Genomic DNA, 19962 nt, shown 5'->3' with positions numbered 1-19962 from the left:
AATATAGGCATTTTTGTAATAAACATTAAAAGGATTTGCTTTAGAAATGGTCATGTGATAAATATATAAATTTATAAGTGTATTCAGTAATTATCTCATATAATATAAATTTTCTAACAATACTCTGAATGAACAACAGGTGTCATCAAGCTTTAAATAAATCATGATGAGGAAATCATTAAAAAAAGAAAACAATATTGACTGTAGACCAGATGAGAAAAAATACAAAAAACACTTTGAAAAAAATTCTTTAATGTCATGTTATGTATAAATTATCCATGTTATTCATTCATCAAATATAGGATTTACACTTATTAGTAAAAGGCTACATGATGTGCTCCTGTTCTCTTTTGACACCCGGCCCTTTTTAAATGTTGCACTTTTGTTGCATGTGTGCCTACTGTAACATGAGGGACAACCTAAAATAAAACATACAACATTTAGATGAAAATAATGGGAGATTGTATAAATTATGAGCCTTCATATGCAACTCCAGAAGTCACAAAGGAATGTTATACTGTACGGCTAGACAAGACTACTGTGAGGTTGTGATTACAATGACAATGCACAAGGAAAACAATTTTTTTCTACCAGACCATGGCATCAATTTGTTCTATTCATTTGTAAGTTTGCAAAAATATATAAATATTTTAAATACAATCCATTAACCAAATCTGATCTAATTTAAAACATGTGTTTGTTCATTATATCTGTATGCTGTAGAAAGAAGAATTAGAAAAGCACAGAAATTTGTAAACTGAATAAAGAGCAGAACTTTCTGACGGGCAAGCAGGATGAACATGACTGTATTACAAAGTAGTGTGTGTTGGGTGTGCATGTGTGTGTGTGTGTGTAGACCTTGTGCCAAGTGAGCGTCCATATCCTTTGTATTCAAGAGGAAAGTTCAGCTACAGTCCAAAGTCCTTTTGCGCAGAAATAACCATTGGCGAATACAGACGAAATGTCTTTTCATCTTAGATAAGATGACTGCTACAATGGTATTTATCACACATCAATGGCAGATACCAAACATTATTTATCAGTGCCAGGCAATGTTCGTCGCCTGTGGCAGGCACTTGTAAACAAGATAATACCTATTTTGGTACATGTAAAGAAAATGGAGAAAGAAAATTGGCATGTTGTGCTTGCTTATGCAAAATGGACGCTTGTTTTCTTAGAATAAAGATGCTGTTTGTTTCAGTGGTGAGCTTGGGGGGCTTGTTCAGGACTGCGCCCCCTTCATTCAGATGGAGCTGTTGCATAGTGAGAAAACTTTGGATGTCTGTATGACTCAAGCTTAATCTTCAAAACTTCGAAAAATCACATTTTGCAAACCTCAACACCTAGAAATGGCTGTTATTATTAATATCAGCGTTTTTTGAGTTGCATTATAATATGTCACAGTATTATGTCTTATCCAACAGCTGCCTCATAATAAATGTTAATTAAAACAAAGGAGTAACCAAAATTAAAGTATAAAGAGGGTCTGAATACAAAAGTATAAGAAGTCCTTGATGAACCTACAACATTAGGGATGTGTTCCTATTGTAAAAAGAGACAACTGCGCTATAACTGCAGTGCTGATTTCAGACAAACAAACCAGCATCTGGCTTTTAAAATCCACATTGTAAGTTCTGATAAGTTTCATTACAATAACAATAATCGTTTTCTGCCGAACAAAACATCCATCACAGTCACACGATTGTCAGAAGGATAACACATTTCCACAGAGGGAAATTAATGACTCTTTCCGCGGAAGGAAAATTATTTTTTTTCTGAGAATCGGACCACAAAAAAGTCACACCTCTTAAAACAACCAATGCATCCCAGATTTCACTACTCTTCCTTACTTTCTCATTATGTTTTATATGTTATTGTTTTTCATCTGCATCTATGAGGCACGTGGGTAGTTACAGTATCATGGTGGTCTCAGGCCATCCAATCGTGATAAAGGCAGTCAGGAAGTTAGTGCTGATCGCTTCATTTGGTCTTCCTGCCATGAATAAACACTGGCAAGCGGCATAAGCATCTGGATATCCGCATGGAGCTCAACACCTCCTCAAGATATCTGCAAATGCAGAACTCTGTCAGTCAGTCCAGGATGTCCGTTTCAAAGGGAACCAAGTGATAGTAGGACAGGTTGGTGACATAAGCTTCTGGATCATCATCACTTAGGTCTTGATCCACAGGATCCAGCGATTCTCTCCCGTCTTCATCATACCTGCATATTGAGGAAGATTATAAAGGAGGGTTTTATTACAAGAACAAATAGTAAAGCATCTTGGACAACCGTGTTGAAATCGTGTGAGCTGATGAACAGTGTCAGATCCAGGCTAAAGTCTCATAATCTAAATATTTGTTTGATTTCAGTCTTTGATTTCAATGATTGACATGACCTTACTCAGTCAATAATAATGTATTTCAACAAATGTTATTTACATTATGTAGGATGAATTACTGTAAGCATTATTTTTTTTGTGTGTGGTATGAACAAGTGACCATTAAGAGTGACTAGGTTTTCAAACAGCAAATATATAATGAATCATAACCCTTTATTAAGGCATAACAGCACTATTATTACAATCATTACTAACAAAAAGAGTCATTGCTAGACCAATAGTAAACCAATGACATAACAGAAACAATACAGACAGTTATTACAGCTTTAAAGCGTGGTTGTTTGTCACCTCCAATAAGGATATGACTCCACAAGATCCATTAGTCAACAGTGCACATCAGTATTAATGTATTTGTGTGGAAATACTGTCATCTGGGGTCCAAAAAGGAGCGTCTCTAAATTCATTCCATAACTTCCTACTCACACCCAGGGAAGGAAATACCACTTCCTGTGTGTGTGATAGAGCAACGTGTACACAAGGAAAACAATACCACAAGTCTGTTATGGCTTATGTAAAATCCATTGGATGAATGTAATCATGTCTTCAGTAACAATATACACATTTTCTTTAATACACGTAGAGTTTTGGAGTGATATGAGTGGCATGAGTGATTGTCAGATACTTACGAATGCTGGGCTGAGTCAGTGGAGGAAGGTCTCTCTTTGTCCTGCGGAGCGCTCTCATCAAACACAATGGTCTCAGTGTTCGCCAAGCAAAACCCATTAGACCTCATGATCTCTTTGGAAATATCAAATGAGCTTTTAGAATACTAAAAATCAAAAAGTATGGGGCTTTATAAGGAATATAGACACATACAGCACTCTGTTCTGTAAAAAGTGTATGTGATGATCAATATGTTATGGGAACATATGAAGAGTTTGGTTCCAAAACGCGATAAATGCCTTTTTTTTTTATTACCGCAAAAATCATTATTGTAACAGGTCAGTATTAAAAAGTAAATTCTTTATTTTACGATATATTATCAAAATCCAATATCCACCGTGTTATTCTGTCATCTTTTCTCCCTTTTTCCAAACCGTGACAAACACCAGTCTTCTTTCTTTGCAGAATGCAATAAATCCACTAAACCAATCACAGCGCACCATTCCATGCACCATTGTAAACATTAATGGTGAGGCTTTGAATACACACAGAATCCTAGTTTTCCTCATCTACTTTGTATTCGTGATCAACAAGCAAAAAACAAACAAAATATTAATTCTGATGGCACTGATAAACCTGTGGTTTCCTGTTGCGGGGCCATCAAAATCAAATAATTAAGCGGAGGCACTCGGGCGAAGGAAAAATGCTGTTGCTTGTTCTCACACGACAGCATCAAGCTTCTGTCATGCTAACACATTGACCCCAGGGGATCTTATGAAAAACTTTACATTATTTTACTCAAAGTCAACGAAAATCGAGAAAGACCAAAACATTTTACAGCTGATCGCTGTCAAAAAAGTCCTGCGACGACGTCCCAAGTATGACAGCAGCAATGACAGTGTTATTAATATGACAAAGTAAGTGTTTTGATTAATGCCATTAATGTTTATTAATTTTAATCAGTGTATAACACTAGTCAACTAAATGAATATAACATGGGAAAGATGAATCCACATTTTTAATGCAATAGATTTATTGCATTTTGCTGAAAAAAAATCAGCTTTTATAATAAAGCTTTGAAAATCAAATTATGGATTTGAATTTTTAATGTTATTATAACTTATTACACGGCTCTCTGGAATGCTTGATTCTGATTGGTCATTTGCAGGTTCGTTCTTTTCAAATAATAACCGCTCCAAAGTAATAACGCATAGCCGGTACTACTTGTATGTTTAAAATCCCTCCGCGCCAACAAAGATTACTGTTTGGCGCCTTCTTGTGACAAACACTGTACAACCACAATTAAGAATGGAAAATTTTGACATTAATTTTAACATGTATGGAAAAAACAAAACATTTAAACAGTGGATAGAAGAACAAACAACGACAAGACACAGAGAGCTTACTGAGACTGAACTTGACAAAATAGAGCATGACAGCTACGAAGCCAACAAAAAAAAAATACAGAATGGGCATTAAAACTTCTCAAAGACTGGCTAAAAGAGAAAAAAATGGAGACAAAGTGAAGCAGATGATCTTAATAAGGTATTACGATAATTTTATGCATCTGTGCAAAGTTTCGCGGAAGGATAAAAATTTTAATTTAAAACAAATATGCCAATAAAATGTTTCAAATTCATATTCATGTCCAGTTTTTTTCTTATGTGGCAAGTAGCCGTGTAATAAGCGGGATAATGTAGAGTCAGCCGGTAGTTATCGCGAAATAAGCCTTACCTAAAGATGCTATGTGAAAGTTTGTAACAGAATTTTTTTTTGGTATAGCATTTTTTTACCCAAATTTGTCAAAATGGATTTATTGCGTTTTGGAACCAAACTCTTTATATATTTTTACATAAACTCTAAAAGTGAAAGTTGAAAAAAATAACTTCAATTGATAACACTTAAAAAAAATACGTTTTGTCAACTGAAACGTTTCACTTAAAGTTAGAAAATTTAGGGTGAAGAAACTTTTAAAAATTACTTTAGTTGCTAACACCCTAAACATTTAATTAAAGTTACCAATTGAAAATAATCCAACTTTCACAGTAAAACTGTTTTACCTTGTATATTAAGTATTATTGCTTAAATAATAACTTGCTTTTATTAAGTAATTGGAAGCATTTAATAAGTCATTTGAGCACCTGTCGAAATTTTAAATATTAAGTTGAAATTACTTTTATTACAAAATTTTTGTATAGGAGGAGCTGAACTTGGAATTCTTTCTACAGCGTATGTTTGTTTTGTGAGTGAGAAAGTGTTGGATTTGAATGAAATCACTAATGTGGAAAAAGGGAAAAGCTAAAACACAGCTCATTGCAAACATGGAGAAGAAATTGGGCTCTTTTGGATTTTCCATCAACTAACTGGAGTGTGATAATATTACCATACAAAGGCCCACCTGAAATGTTCACAGGACTCTGAAAGCATGGTTGAATTTTGTGGACGTTGTCATTTCTCAGGACCTGATCTAGCGGTGAACGCTCAAAGAATGTTAGAACAACCTCTGACCTAGAAAACTGAGAAAAATATTTTGTTTTAGTACCCAATACGTGACAAAACTTCTTATAAAAGTAAACAAACATAATATTTTTACATAATATTTTACATCATGAAACATGTGTCAGCAATTGAATCTCTTACCTTCCGAGGCATATTAATGGCGATTTTCAACAGCCTCTCCACTTCGTTTAGCTTAGTCTCAATGTCTCTCGCTTCTTTGATCTTCACGAGGCCTATGTTAACACAAAGCAGAAAAAACATATCAGCGTCTTTTAAAACCCTCTATGGGTTTTATGTGCAGTCATAATGGGATGTGACGTTCTGATTAAAAGGCCAATATTAATTTGACCTCTTCTTTTACAACCATACCACTTATTGTGCAGTCTAGACAAGGGTGTGATAATATTCCTGTCAGCCATCACCTAAATCTCTGTAGTATAATAAAAAGCACACTCCCGACTGTGCATTTATGTTGAATTTTACGATGGGATTGAAACTTTATCTGATCCCATAAAACCTGGAAAGGAACACGCAACAACAAATCCTGCATGGTTTAGCAAAAGGTCGGCTTAAATGTTAGCAATATACAGGCCATTCTGTAAAGGTCCTAACCTTTCTATTAACAATTCAATTCAAAGTCTCATTCAAGTCATTATGTATAAAATTGTAGACATTCCTTATGGGTAACATGATTCAATCTGACCAAAGTGCCATATGGAAGTGTTTTAGTATACAAATCCGATGGGATTTACAAGAAAACATCTGCATTTCTCGTAACATTTTGTAATTGTCATATGCTGAACTATTTGAACTACTCAATTGAACTATGAATCTATGCAGTTGTTCATCAACACATCCTTTAATCATTCAGACAAACCTAAAGCTATATTTATAACAATGATGCTGTTGATGATGACAACAATGACCACAGTCTATGGTCACAGCTATTTTGCACAACAGACTTCTCTTATAGGCGCTGTTAGAGATTCCACAAAACTCCACACTGATGTAATGCTTACTATTCATTACTAACGTCTCACACTGATGACATCATCCCTCAGAGAGGTCATTAAATCATCTTTGGACCATAATAACTATGACAACAAGCCTAACTGTGTTGTGCTATGTTATTCAAAGCTACCATGTTTATCATTATCAAATATCTGAAATCAAGGCTTTGAACCGGTTCACGGAACGTAAACGAAAACCAGAAACTTTTGATGTTTTGCAAGGAACAGAAACGAAAACAGAAACTTTCAAAAAATATATGTTCCGGAACAGAATCGTTTATTTAAAATAATGGTAACTGGTTAATACCGTTATTTTCTTCGTTCTTTCGTCATTGACTCATCAAAGACTTGCAAATGTTAACACTTAAGTGATTTAAAACAATTTAACCGCAAAAATGCGGTAAAGTGAGACATTTTCTGTTCGCACAGACGCACATGCGGTTGAATGTGTCTGGTCCAACCCCAATCAAACGTGATTCTCCCTATACCCTTCAAAGATCAGAACTCGATGTATAAACTTGAGAAAGAGTTGCGCTAATTTGTCTCATACTGTAGTCCATTAAAATACATTTGGCGAAAAAGCACTGAAAAACAACATCATTTTTACTTTATGTGGAGCGACTGTTTATGCTGCATCTTCTTTCTGAAGCACCGTTGGGAATTCGTCCTCCGTCTGTGTGTGTGTGCGAGTGTTTAAGTGCACTCAAAAGTGCATACATGGAGAGACGCGTTTCATAAAGCAAGTGAACAAAATTTCTGTTCTTGACAGGACACATACAGATCAAATCATATCGAAATACCACAGTATTCTTTTTCTAATAAAAACATTTGTTTAAGTTGTTTGCCAATAAACGAAATGGCAGAAATTGTCCTTGTCTTAATTCATGTATAATGCTGAAACAAATGTAGGCATTTCAGAATTACAGTTATGCCGCTTACATAATGCAGCTTTTTTTAATGTTTGATGACAAGACAGAGACTTAAGGAAAATGATGTAGACTAATAATTTAAGTTTAATGTCCTAATGATCAGCCTACTTATTTCTTTGTATGTCCCACAGCTGACATGGAACGTTATTAACCAGTTCGGGAACTTAATTTTTTTGTTCTAATTGGTTCAGGAACGTCAACTTTAGGGTTGAACCGAAAACCGGAAACGTTAAAATGCTGTCTCTGTCCGGAACGAACCAATTGGGGAAAAATCTGGTACAAAGCCGTTTCTGAAATTAATTCAGATCTAGAATACATTTACATGTGTAAATTTGTACAGAGATGTAACCACAAAATAATTTTTGAATACATAATTTGAATGAGTGAATATAAAAAATCTACAAAAAGGCGCTTTGTTGATGAAACAAAGCATGACTTTTAAAGGCATCTAGTGGTTAGATGGCGAACTTTAACCAGCCTTAATTTCGAAATGCAATGAGAAGCTACGGTAGCTCCCGCAGGACAAACATGTTGTCATCTGCAGACAACATAGGGAAAAAACACACACTACTGTAGAAACATGACGCCGACTTCCATGTAAGGTCTTTATACACCAGTGATAATATAGTTATGTATATTATATTGCATTTCTGTCAAGAGATCCTTTTAAAAGTCCCACATTGCACATTTAAATGTTTGTAATGTGGGAAGTCCTTCTTGAGTTATATTATTGCTTACATTGCAAACAAATAATAGAACAAGTTGGGTTCCTTAAGAAAGATTTTCTAAATAAGACACCAGCTTAAATATGACCAAATCCAGCTGTGCTGTTTGTTTGAACAGATATACATGCTTCTCCGTTGCCCTTCCAGTCAGGATTTGCTGTGGAAGTGTCCATTTCCTGAGTTCGCTGTAACCGGTTACACACACACACAAAAAAAAGGTTAAAAAAGCAAGTGCCCCTTAAAAAGGTCCTCATATCCAGTGGCGTCCGGTGACTTCTTTTTTCGAGGGCGCTCGATGCCAAGTTCGTCACAACATGTATGTAGCCCGTCATGTGTGTGGTTCGTAATTTCAAAATATGTGTTTGGCGCGTCAAGTGAACCTATGTGCATCACGTGTCTTGTCAAAATAAGTGCCTGCTGCAGACGCGTTTGCCAGATACTCGTATAATCTCATGCGTAATCAGAGTTTACTGTTAAGTGAGTGTCTTGCGTGTATTTTCTGAACGTGAGCGTCTCTTTTATCATAAATGGTTTTGACACGTGTGCAGCAGGCACTTATTTTGACAAAACACGTAATGCACATGATGCACATGATGCAACAAACACATATTTTGAAAACACGAGCAACAAACATGACACTCCAAACACATATTTTAAATTTGCGCCCCTCGGATGAGCAGTCACGAGCCGCCACTGCTCATATGTACCTTTGAGGTACTAATATGCACTCTTGAGGTACAAATGTGTACTTTTAAAAAGGGTCCCTCTGTAACAGCTATTGTACCTTTATTCTGAGGGTGGACAAAATGCTGTTTCAGCTTTCAGGTATTCTCCCTTTGGGCAAAGACTACACATCGAAGCCATATCCATACGGATAACAAAACAGGAACCAATAAGACACAGCTTCTTCTGAGCTCAAATACTGAACAGATGGAGGAAACAACTTTTGACACCTGGTCTTTCGATATTATCCCCTAACCAGCATCCATGTTTAACAAAATAACACATTTGGATGAACATGATTTGGTTCATAATGCTTTAGTTAACACTCAGCATGATGATGTGATCTTTTTTTAGCAGATAAGAGAACAAAACTGTTTCACAAGATGCCTGTTTGATGTCGAAATAAATAAGAGCACAATTGTCTAGTCATTTTTGGTCATGTTGATGTAACTGTAAACCATTAACACGTTATCTATACAGACCCACCTGGAACTGTTGCACATTTTTGCTGTAAGTTATCTTGTTCTAGAAGTTTGCTTGCTTTAGTGGTCCAATACCAAAATAATTTGGTGGCACAACTGAGAAAAGAGTCTTCTCAACCAGCTACATTATTTGAGCTATGTTGAACTGAAACAATCGTGCTATCCAAACAAGAGAGTAGACACTTAAGACATCAGATACAAGTCATTATTTAACACTTTTGGGTCATTCTGAAGCTTTTTGAAGAGGTTTTGGGGGTTTCACTCCTATAGAAACCAGAAAACCTCAAACAACACTTTTTTAATCTGCAAGAACAATGATTACTATCATTGATTACTATCAGCAAAACCATAGTTTTACTACACAAACCATGGTTAATTTTCATAAGGGTTATTTCGCATGTAACATTTCAGCTCTTTCCTGAATATTATTCTTTATATACTTTTTACACAATGTTATGTTTTGTGCCTTTATATGGCAACATCACATGTGTCCACCTCATATCTCTATCTCTATGTATTGAGAATGTGTGTATGGTCACTGGGGGCACAGGGTACTAAATTTAGGATGCATCCAGAACACTCTGAGCTTTAGTGATGACATGAGCCAGGGAAAGTATCTCTCACTTTGTGCCAAGCTGGTGGTTGTTAACTCGAAAACAAGAAGTAGGCCAATAAAAAATAAGAACCAAGTCGTTTTAGCTTCTCTTAAAGTTATACAAATTAAACCTAGCTTTAAAAAAGCTATTCAATAAATAAAAGGCATAACATCAATAGACATTTGTACAGCATTTACATCGTACGACTAACTATAATGGCATTTCTTGACAGCACAGTGGTATAAAAGCACCATGGTAAGAAAAGTTGGACATTTCAGCCAAAGCCGTTTGGCAGACAGTGCCTAGATACAAAGAAACCATGCCAATGAGATAAAGACTGCACATATTAGGCATCATGGCAACTGTAAATGCCATGTCATCTGCCATAGATCTCATAGTACACAATCTCACTACTCTGATCTGAGATCAGGTCATTACGCTTATCCACATTTAATAACTACATATCAAGGTGTGTGACAACATATTAGAGCATACAATAGTTGTCATCCTCCTAATGTATGAAATTATGTAGTTGAACACTTAGAGCTCACTGTATCTCAACACACAAACATGACAGTCAATATTTTGATGTTTCGCAATGACTCAAACCCAACAGTCATCTTTCACAATGAAGCTATTTGTTCCAAAACTGATCACAAAGGAGACAAATACTCAGTAAGAGAGGACACTACAAAAGGCAAACAGGTGAAACTGTTATTTGTATTATAAGTGCCTCATGAAAAGGAGATGCAGTTTGGGCAGATGTGTCTCTGTTTAACATTGCAGTAACGTTACCGGACCATAGGGGGAGATATTTAGTAGCTTTCTCATCGAAAGTAAGATATAGGCCTGCAATAAAACTTAAATCTTGTTTCAGATAAATGATTTGTAATTGCTATATCAATGTATGCTTAATAAAAAAACATTTAAAAAGCATGATTGTTGTAAGTGAGACTTACTAATCTGGTAGGCTAAATTAAACATTTAACTGTAATTTTACTATTTGACTTGTGGGTTAACAGTGCATTTAACAGTGTTGACTTGTGGGTTAACAGTGCATATAACAGTGCTTTTTAGCATTGACATAAGGTCCAAATATGGCTGATCTATATTCATAAGACTGACTCATCTGTTTTAAAAGGAAAGGAGCCACATGATAGCAGTTCTGTTTTGTGTGTCATTGTGTCTACATTGTAAATTATTAAGCAGGCTACTTGAACCTTGTTCCCATACAACATGAAAAACGTCCCGTCCGGGTGGGTCATCCTTACCTGAGACACTTGACTATCAAAACCTTTTGACTAAAACACAATGGGGAAGATAGGGTATTGTAAGTATTAGAGGAAACAACTTAATGTTTTTACTATAATGTATTCTTCTCTATTTATGTTACTCTGTACTGAATATAGAGACATGTATAAAATAAAGCAATGTTTCGCAGGGTCTGGGGCTTTAACAGACCTCCAAGAGGCCTTAGGGTGACTTAAAATTTAAAATACTATAAAACAAACATTAAAACAAGTTAACCAACAACTAAAAAATCTAGATATTTGAATGCTTGTAATGAATGTTTTATCTTTATCTCTTTTTTTGTGACAATGTGTTTTTTTCTAGGGTTGTCAAAAGATTCATCGCAATTAATCGCATACAAAATAAAAGTTTGTTTGTGCATAACATATGTGTGTGCCCTCTGTGTAATTATTTTGTATATATACATACACACACATGCATGTATGTATTTATTAAACTTTTACTATTATTTATGTGTATTTATTGAGATTTTTATATATTTTATATTATATGGGCTATAGATAAATTTTAGGGATGCACCGATACCGATACTGGAATCGGGTATTGGCCTCGATACCACATTTTCTAAAGTACTCGTACTCGTTAAAAGTCCCCCGATACCTGGAATCGATACCACGGTCTGAGAAATGTCTATGTTTGAGCGGTGAGTAAGGGGTTAATGCCTCTTGTGTTGTCCAAAGAAGCAGAGTTTACAACAAACTGGAAAACTAGTCCTTTGTTTTTTTTGTTAAATTATATGACTAAAGCTGTTACCTGTAAATTTAAATCATGTTTTTTTATTAAGTACTCGGTATCGGTATCGGCAAGTACTGAAATGCAAGTACTTGTACTCGTTCTCGTATTCCAAAAAAGTGGTATCGGTGCATCCCTACATTTTTTCTTAAATATACAAAATATTAACACACAATAAACACACAAATATATTATGCAAATATAAACTTTTATTTTGTATGCGATTAATCGCGATAAATCTTTTGACAGCGCTATATTTTTTTAAGTATACTACAATATTTATTACAGTTTATCAATTTACTATGGGTAATACTACCCAATAATATATTGTTAATATAATATAGCCTACCAGAGTATTTGCTACTATAGTGAACAAAATAGACTACGGTATTTTCATGTTGGTTCTTGATTATTTATATAGCAAATGTATATCTTTCTAGTTTACCACGCTTTAAAATATATTAGTAAGGGGTGGGGGGGTCAAATATTCTTATGAAAAAGTTCATTAAAAAAGGTTGAGATCCACTCAAACAAAATCAGACGAATGAGCAACACACCCACCTTCTATGAGAGGAGACTTGGATAAATCTCGTCTGTCTTCGGGGAAACACTCGATAAGTCTTTTTAAAAGTCTCCCCAGATCCGAATAGCTCCTGTGCAGATACAGAACATTTCTGTCCGACCACTCGGTCCTTATTTCAAAGAACTGCTCTTCCTCTCCTCTTATCATGAGCCTCCGGATCCCGTTAACCCAACAATCCTTCACAAACATGTTGACTAGGGATGTGCCCTCAAAAACCGCCGATGCCATCTCACTGTGCCCTCACGGGGTACATTTATCCTCCTGGACAACTTCAAACACATTTAAGCAGGGGAAAGTCATCCAGATTGACGCACGCATTCAAAAGGTTAAAAACACGTATTTGTCATCAAATATCATGCGTTGTCAACGCAAAAAGCCTTGTTTAAAGCCACTTGACAGTCTTCAAACGTGGCAGGCGGATAAGCAGCGCATCTTCACATGTATTTAATCCTGGTTATATGATTCTGAAATTTAACATTAAGTATTCGAGCCGCACGCTGTTGCCTTCCTTTATTCCAAAATTGCGCAGACTGCTGGATGATAAAGTTTAGCGGTTCCCTTAAATTTTTAACGGACTGTCCCGGTCTTTCTCTACGTCTTCATAACCGAGTCGCTTTAATCCCATTAGATGGGCGGATAAAGTCCAGAGATGATCATCTGTGCGGAGAAAATAACAGACGAAGTAAACAGGCCGAGAGTTTTGTCAGAGATAAAAAAGGGAGCGCTTCCTTCTATTGGCAGAAGTTGAGTCTTCTCCACCCCTCCTTCCTTCTCACTGCCTTCAACACAGAGAGTTATGCGAAGAATTCACCCGAGCGAGCGAGAGAGAGAGAGAGAGAGAGAGAGACAGAGAGAGAGACAGAGAGACAGAGAGAGACAGAGAGAGAAAGATGAACAACATTTAAAGCTGCTGATCACTTTCACATTCATCTGAGTGTTATGAGTAGTCATCAGCTACATTTGGGAAGTGTGCGTTGTACGTGATATTTTTTGCGCAAAAAAAAAAAACATTTAACATGCAACAGATGCAAAAATGTAGGCTAGTTCTTAGGGACCCCTAAAATTTCTTCACTTAAAGGGGACATTTCACAAGACATTTTAAAAATAAATCAGAGTAAGCCTATGTATGTGAAGTTCTAGCTCAAAATATCTTATAGATAATTTATTATAGCATGTTAAAATGGCCACTTTGTAGGTGTGAGCAAAAATGTGCCTTTTTGGGGTGTGTCCTTTTATATGCAAATTAGCTGATCTGTACTAAATGGCAGTGCCGTGGTTGGATAGTGCAGATTAAGGTGCAGTATCCCCTTCTGACATCACAAGGGGAGCCAAATCTTTATTACCTATTTTTGCAGAGCTTGCAGAGAATGGTTTACCAAAACTAAGTTACTGGGTTGATCTTTTACAAATTTTCGAGGTTGACAGAAGCACTGGGGACCAAATTCTAGCACTAAAACATGTAAAAAAAAAAAAACAGATTTTCATGATATGTCCCCCTTGAATGGATTGCTTGTTAAATTTAAATTTGCATAAGGAACGAGGGACAACCTTCGATCTCTCTGTGGAGGCCAATATGGAAATGATTTAAACTGCAATTCATCGACTGGCCACTAGAGGCTGGCTCCAAAAGGGAGTCAATTCCCATAGACCTCCATGTTAAAATGGACATCTTTAGAGCAGAAAAAAGCCTGGTACAAAATTTGTTTTTGGTCTGTATAGCTAATTTTGTGAGGGGGGTGATTTTTTTTTAAACGTATCTGTTTAAATTATATTAAGCTGTAAAGTTCTGCATAATTAAGGGTCGTGGCCACTTGAGTGGCGGTTGAATAGCCACTGCTGTCACTAGAATCGAACTAGGCGGGCGTGGTTTCAGTAACCATCAACCTCAGCTTCAACCACGTCCCGCCCCTTTACCCAATTTCGGATATCCGCGAGTGATGTGTGGTGACCAGGGGGGCAGGGTTTCATATTTTATTGAAGCAGCCCTGGGCACCGCCATTAGCTAGCGGACCCCACCTGCTCTTAGCATTCCATTGACTCCCATTCATTTTGGCGTCACTTTGACAGTGAATAACTTTACATTAAAGACTCAAGTTGTGCATCAATTATTTCTAAAGAAACACGAAAATGTATAAAAGGCTCCATTACCTTGTATCTTACGTTATGGCCCAGTAGAAGCAGTTTTAGTAAAACTATGCTAACGATTTCGTCATAACCACGCGACTCTCTGTCGCACAGTAGAGAAATTACCGTATGGACAGGAGGAGAAGCGCATGTAGAATATGGCGTACTGGTGTTAAACTTTAAAATAAATAAATACTATGCAAAATGACAAAGTAATTAATCAGAATACTAAATATACTTAATACAAAATGTACTCCTGTTCACGCTCGCCGTTTCTGCAAGATTCGGTGGGTGATTCAGATTTCTCTTGGCACAACTATTAGAAGACTTACAATTGTCACACAGGTTGCTCACGTCACCAAGCTCAGTTTGAGTCTGCGCAGTACGCTCGACCCCCCGGAAGTGTGAGCTTCTAATTGGCTTCACTTGTCTCCGTTGAATCCAACGGGGTCGCTGTGTCCATTTCTTTTACTGTCTATGGTGGTGACGCACGACCAAGATGGCGACAGCAGGCAATGCCTCCTTTAAGCTTCAAAAACGATCTTCACAAACCAATGGGTGACGTCATGGACACTACATCCATCTTTTCTACAGTCTATGATCAGGACACCCAACAAGCACTGTCAGATAAAAATGGTCTCTAGCTGTCACTGGGGCCGTACCCTTTCAAAAAGTACACCATTTTGCACCTAGGCCAACAGATTTTATATTACTCAGTGGGTACACTGTAAAAACAATTGCAAGTATAATCAATTTGGTTAAAAGTAATTTCAAATTTTAATTTTATCTTTGCTAGTTATGAGTTGCTGTAGCTTAACTATTAGGTTAACTTTATTTTTTAAGTTACAGCAACTCTAAATTGATAGAGAAATGTATTTCTCTTTTTCTGACCATTTTGTCTGAGTCCCCAGTGGTCAAAGTAAAAAGAAATCCTTGTGATTTGGATGACTTTCTTATTTTGAAGAAGGTGAGTTATTTTTCTTCCATCATGGTACATTTGTCATGAGTACACAGTATTTCTTATGATTATATGAGTACTTGCATTATGGTGATATCATGGGACAAATCTCTCAGATCATAATGGCCTCATATAAAAGCTCTGCTGTATTTAAGAGCAATCTTTAATCAAGAGCATCAGGAAGATAGCTGCTGTTTAATCATTTGGGCCAGCTGAAAGACATACCAGATGATTGTAATATATTTTATTCTCACACACGCACGCATGCACACACACACACACACACACACACACACACACACACACACACACACACACACACACACACACACACACACACGCACAGGTTTAATCAGTATGCTATACATTAGGTTCATTAGGTAGCATAAATTAGAAAGGATATCCAAAGGTTTAATGGATGATAGTATGTAAAATGCATTGCCTATAGTCGCATTTGACCAAAATGATGGGAAAGAAAACCATTCTCTGCTTTTAATATACCATAATAAATCACCATGAGAAAGGGCAATATATATTATATAATGCAATAACAGGAAATGTCACACATGTATAAGATATGACATCATGTACATGTATGATTAAGTGAATGTGGGGTTATATGGAAGTTTCTCAAACAGGACTGGGATCGGTTTTCTTTGACACGCTCACAGATGGGTGTAAATTCAGACTAAATTCCCTGTAAATGAAACATTACTCAAATGAAGAGATGTTGAAATCCTACATATAATCAGACCAGACGACTTTAAATCCCAAAAATATGCAAATGAAGTCCGTTCAAAGTCACATTGACTCTAAATTGCACTAGCTTTCATGCATGCATTGACAGCAGATAAATATAATTGTAGCTGATTTGTGACTGATTGGAAGCAGCATTACAGTATACATTCACTTGGGTGTGGTAATACAACCTTAATACATTAGTCCATTATCAATACTGTCAACAATGTTGGGTAAGTTACTCAAAAAAGTAATTAATTACTAGTTACTAGTTACATCTTCAATCATCTTAATAGATTACTGTACAAATGACTTTCTTCAAAAAGTATTTAATTACTTATTACTAATTACTTTCTAAATCCTATTTAATAAATGATACAGGATAGGCATGAAACCGCTCTTTTAAATCTTTCAAATAAATAAATTATTGTGGTCACACTGTATGGTCCAATTCTCACTATTAACTATTCTATAGACCACATAGCCCCAATATACTCCTAATTACTGCTTATTAATACTAAGTTATTAATTAAGTAGTTATTAAGTTTAAGTATTGGTAGGGATTGGGTAGAATTAAGGTCTTGCAGAATAAGGCATTGATATGTGCTTTTTAAATACCAATAAACAGCCAATACCCCAGTAATAATATTATAATAACTATTATTTACTTAATAGGATACATAAAACGTGTATTTTAACGTGTTAAATGCAATTAACTTTGCATTTAAAACCATTATTGTATTATATATATAACAGTCCATAGAGTAATTCAATTACATCTAATGTAACTGAGAGTAATAAGAGTAAAAAAATAAGAGTAATCCCCTACTTTACTTTTTCAAGAAAAAAGTAATTATATTACAGTAACTAATTACTTAGTAACTAGTTACAACCAACACTGACTGTCAACTACTGGTATAGCTAAGAAAAAGTTTTTTAGGTAAAAAGGTAATGGCATACACGTTAAAGGGAGAATCCACTTTTTTTTAAATGCTATTTTCCAGCTCCCCTAGAGTTAAACATTTGATTTTTACCGTTTTGGAATCCATTCAGCTGATCTCCGGGTCTGGCGGTGCCACTTTTAGCATAGCTTAGCATAATCCATTGAATCTGATTAGACCATTAGCATCACGCTCAAAAATAACCAAAGAGTTTTAATATTCTTCCTATTTAAAACTTGACTCTTCTGTAGTTACATCATGTACTAAAGCAGACAGAAAATTAAAAGTTGCAATTTTCTAGGCCGATATTCTGGCGTAATAATCAAGGACTTTGCTGCCGTAACATGGCTGCAGGAGGCGCAATGATATATTTTCAGTGCCTGAAAATAGTCCCCTGCTATTGAAAGTTACCAAGGGGGGGTCAAGTTTTAAATAGGAAAAATATTTAAACTTTTTGGTTATTTTTGAGCGTAACGCTAACGGTCTAATCAGATTCAATGGATTATGCTAAGCTATGCTAAAAGTGCTACCGCCAGACCCGGAGATCAGCTGAATGGATTCCAAAATGTTAAAAATCAAATGTTTAACTCTAGGGGAGCTGGAAAATAAGCATATTTTCAAAAAAGTGGCGAGTCCCTTTAAAATGACTAATTTAATAGTGAAATAAGTTAAATGCATGCAAAATGAATTAAGAACATTGAGCAAATGTATTTATTATTTTCAAATGTATAGGATCTATAAACTGTCAGAAAATATGGTCAAAAACTAGTCCCTATATCACTGGTGCAGTACCCTTTAAAAAGGTCCAAATATGTACCATTTAGGTACAAACATGTATTGGATACTAATATGTACCTTTGAGGTAATAATATGAACTGTTTAGCTGCAAAGGTGTCCTATTTTTTGACTGTGAATGAAACATAATTTATGCTTAATAATATAAAATATTATGAATTCAAAATGATGAATCATTAATCCAGATATAAATGATTTTATGAATCACGTATTTAATATAGTTATTATACAATAATTCAATTTAATTTATGAAATTATCAAATGATTACACTAATAATAGCTATTTTGTTTTATGAGCTTAATTAAACTGCATATAGGGGTGGTGATGACGCAGTGGATAAGACTGACGCCTTTGGTGTGAGAAACCCGGGTTTAAATCCACTGTGACACACCATTGTGTCCCTGAGCAAAACACTTAACCCCTAGTTGCTCCAGAGGTGTGCGACCTCTGACATATATAGCAATTGTAAGTCGCTTTGGATAAAAGCGTCAGCTAAATGAATAAATATAAAATGTAAATCTATGGAGTAATAAAACCGGAATCTTCATTCTTATGAATTTATCAGTGTCACCTTCATCTCTATTAATGTTAAAGGTGAAAAATCAACAGCTATGAAATTCCCATTTAACCCAGCATGAGTTAAGACTAATCGGCTATTGCTCTCTCATCCCAAGAGCTTCATAGATTCCTTTGTAAGAAGTCTGATATATAACGCATAAAAATGTCCAATAAACAGCCGTTATAAATCTTTGACTGTATGTGTGATTAATTATATGGTCAGCTTTGCGTTTAAGGAATACTAAACATGCTGGATTCGAGTAATCCACAGGAGTACATATTTTCTGCTCATGCAGACTCTGAGCTCATTCACAATGCCATGTGAGTTGGAATAACTCATTATAAATCTAAAAGAGATTCACAGCGGCGCACACTTTCCAAACCGCTCACAGCGGCAGAATATTTATCGTCCTTATTTGAAGCAATGCAATCTTGGACAAGCAGAGATGCGATTTAAGACACATGCGCTGAACGGCTCACATGTGCTGTTACTTCTGAAATGGGAGGCAGATGGTTTTAGTCCCAGCCAGGGAACTGATATAAAGTGAAGGATGTAAACAACAGCTCTTGCCATCAGAAGCAAAGTGATGTTAACTATAAATTGGCAGAATTATTACAACAGTTACCAACCAGTGCTACTTATTAATAACTTTATAATGCAGATCCAACCATCCTACATATTGTTAAGAACATTCTGTAAAAATGTAACCTTGGTATCTTTAATATTAACTGAGTAGGTCATGAAGAAAGATCGAAATCAAGGAGTAAAATCAAACTTTGGATGCTCCTATATCTCATCATTCGATTATGATACTTTAGCCTGGATTTCACAGGCGGGTCACATTTAAGCCACGTCAGCCTTCTTCCTCCCCATTTGAAAAATAACACAAAGGCTTGTAATTGGTCTCAGAATGCTGATACATCATCTGGCCAAGATCTTCATAGCTGCTGGTCATCAGGATGTAATAACTGTGTTGCATGTAACACAAGAACATGCTTCTCCGCACCAACAGTAACCAAAAACACACAGCGTGATGCTTGACACCACAGACCTAACCAAAATAGTAATTGTCATGGAAATTCCCTCGTCTCTCTCTTATATGGGATCACAATGTTTGGAGAAACATCATACGGTGTGGTTACTTTGCAAGTTCAGCAAAATATATCTCTTTTGCATACAGCTTGAGTATGTATACCATGGCATTACTCTTTTGAAAACAAAATTGAATACCCTCCGAACAAAATTAGAGAAACA

The 19962-nt window shown here is 35.8% G+C and overlaps 1 protein-coding gene across 1 annotated transcript; it reads right to left on the bottom strand.

Moving 5' to 3' along the window:
* Positions 1–230: 230 nt before the first annotated feature.
* On the bottom strand, positions 231–13372 carry pxdc1b (PX domain containing 1b). The gene is made up of 5 exons (XM_065294855.2): positions 12571–13372; positions 5643–5734; positions 5401–5518; positions 3026–3137; positions 231–2221 (listed from the first exon to the last, which is right to left on the bottom strand). Exons 1-5 carry the CDS (start codon positions 12818–12820, stop codon positions 2092–2094), a joined length of 702 nt encoding a protein of 233 aa, XP_065150927.1. The 5' UTR covers positions 12821–13372; the 3' UTR covers positions 231–2091.
* Positions 13373–19962: the final 6590 nt, after the last annotated feature.

The sequence above is a fragment of the Paramisgurnus dabryanus genome, chromosome 22 (assembly GCF_030506205.2).
Source record: "Paramisgurnus dabryanus chromosome 22, PD_genome_1.1, whole genome shotgun sequence".
Taxonomy (NCBI): domain Eukaryota; kingdom Metazoa; phylum Chordata; class Actinopteri; order Cypriniformes; family Cobitidae; genus Paramisgurnus; species Paramisgurnus dabryanus.
This window is presented reverse-complemented; position numbering and strand designations above follow the sequence as displayed.

Coding starts and splice junctions, on each gene's coding strand:
- pxdc1b (XM_065294855.2), bottom strand. CDS start 12,820: ATGGCATCGGCGGTTTTTGAGGGCACATCCCTAGTCAACATGTTTGTG. Junction 5,735..12,570: donor CAAGTCTCCTCTCATAGAAG/GTGGGTGTGTTG, acceptor GTGTTAACATAG/GCCTCGTGAAGATCAAAGAA. Junction 3,138..5,400: donor GAGTCCTGTGAACATTTCAG/GTGGGCCTTTGT, acceptor ATATTTCCAAAG/AGATCATGAGGTCTAATGGG.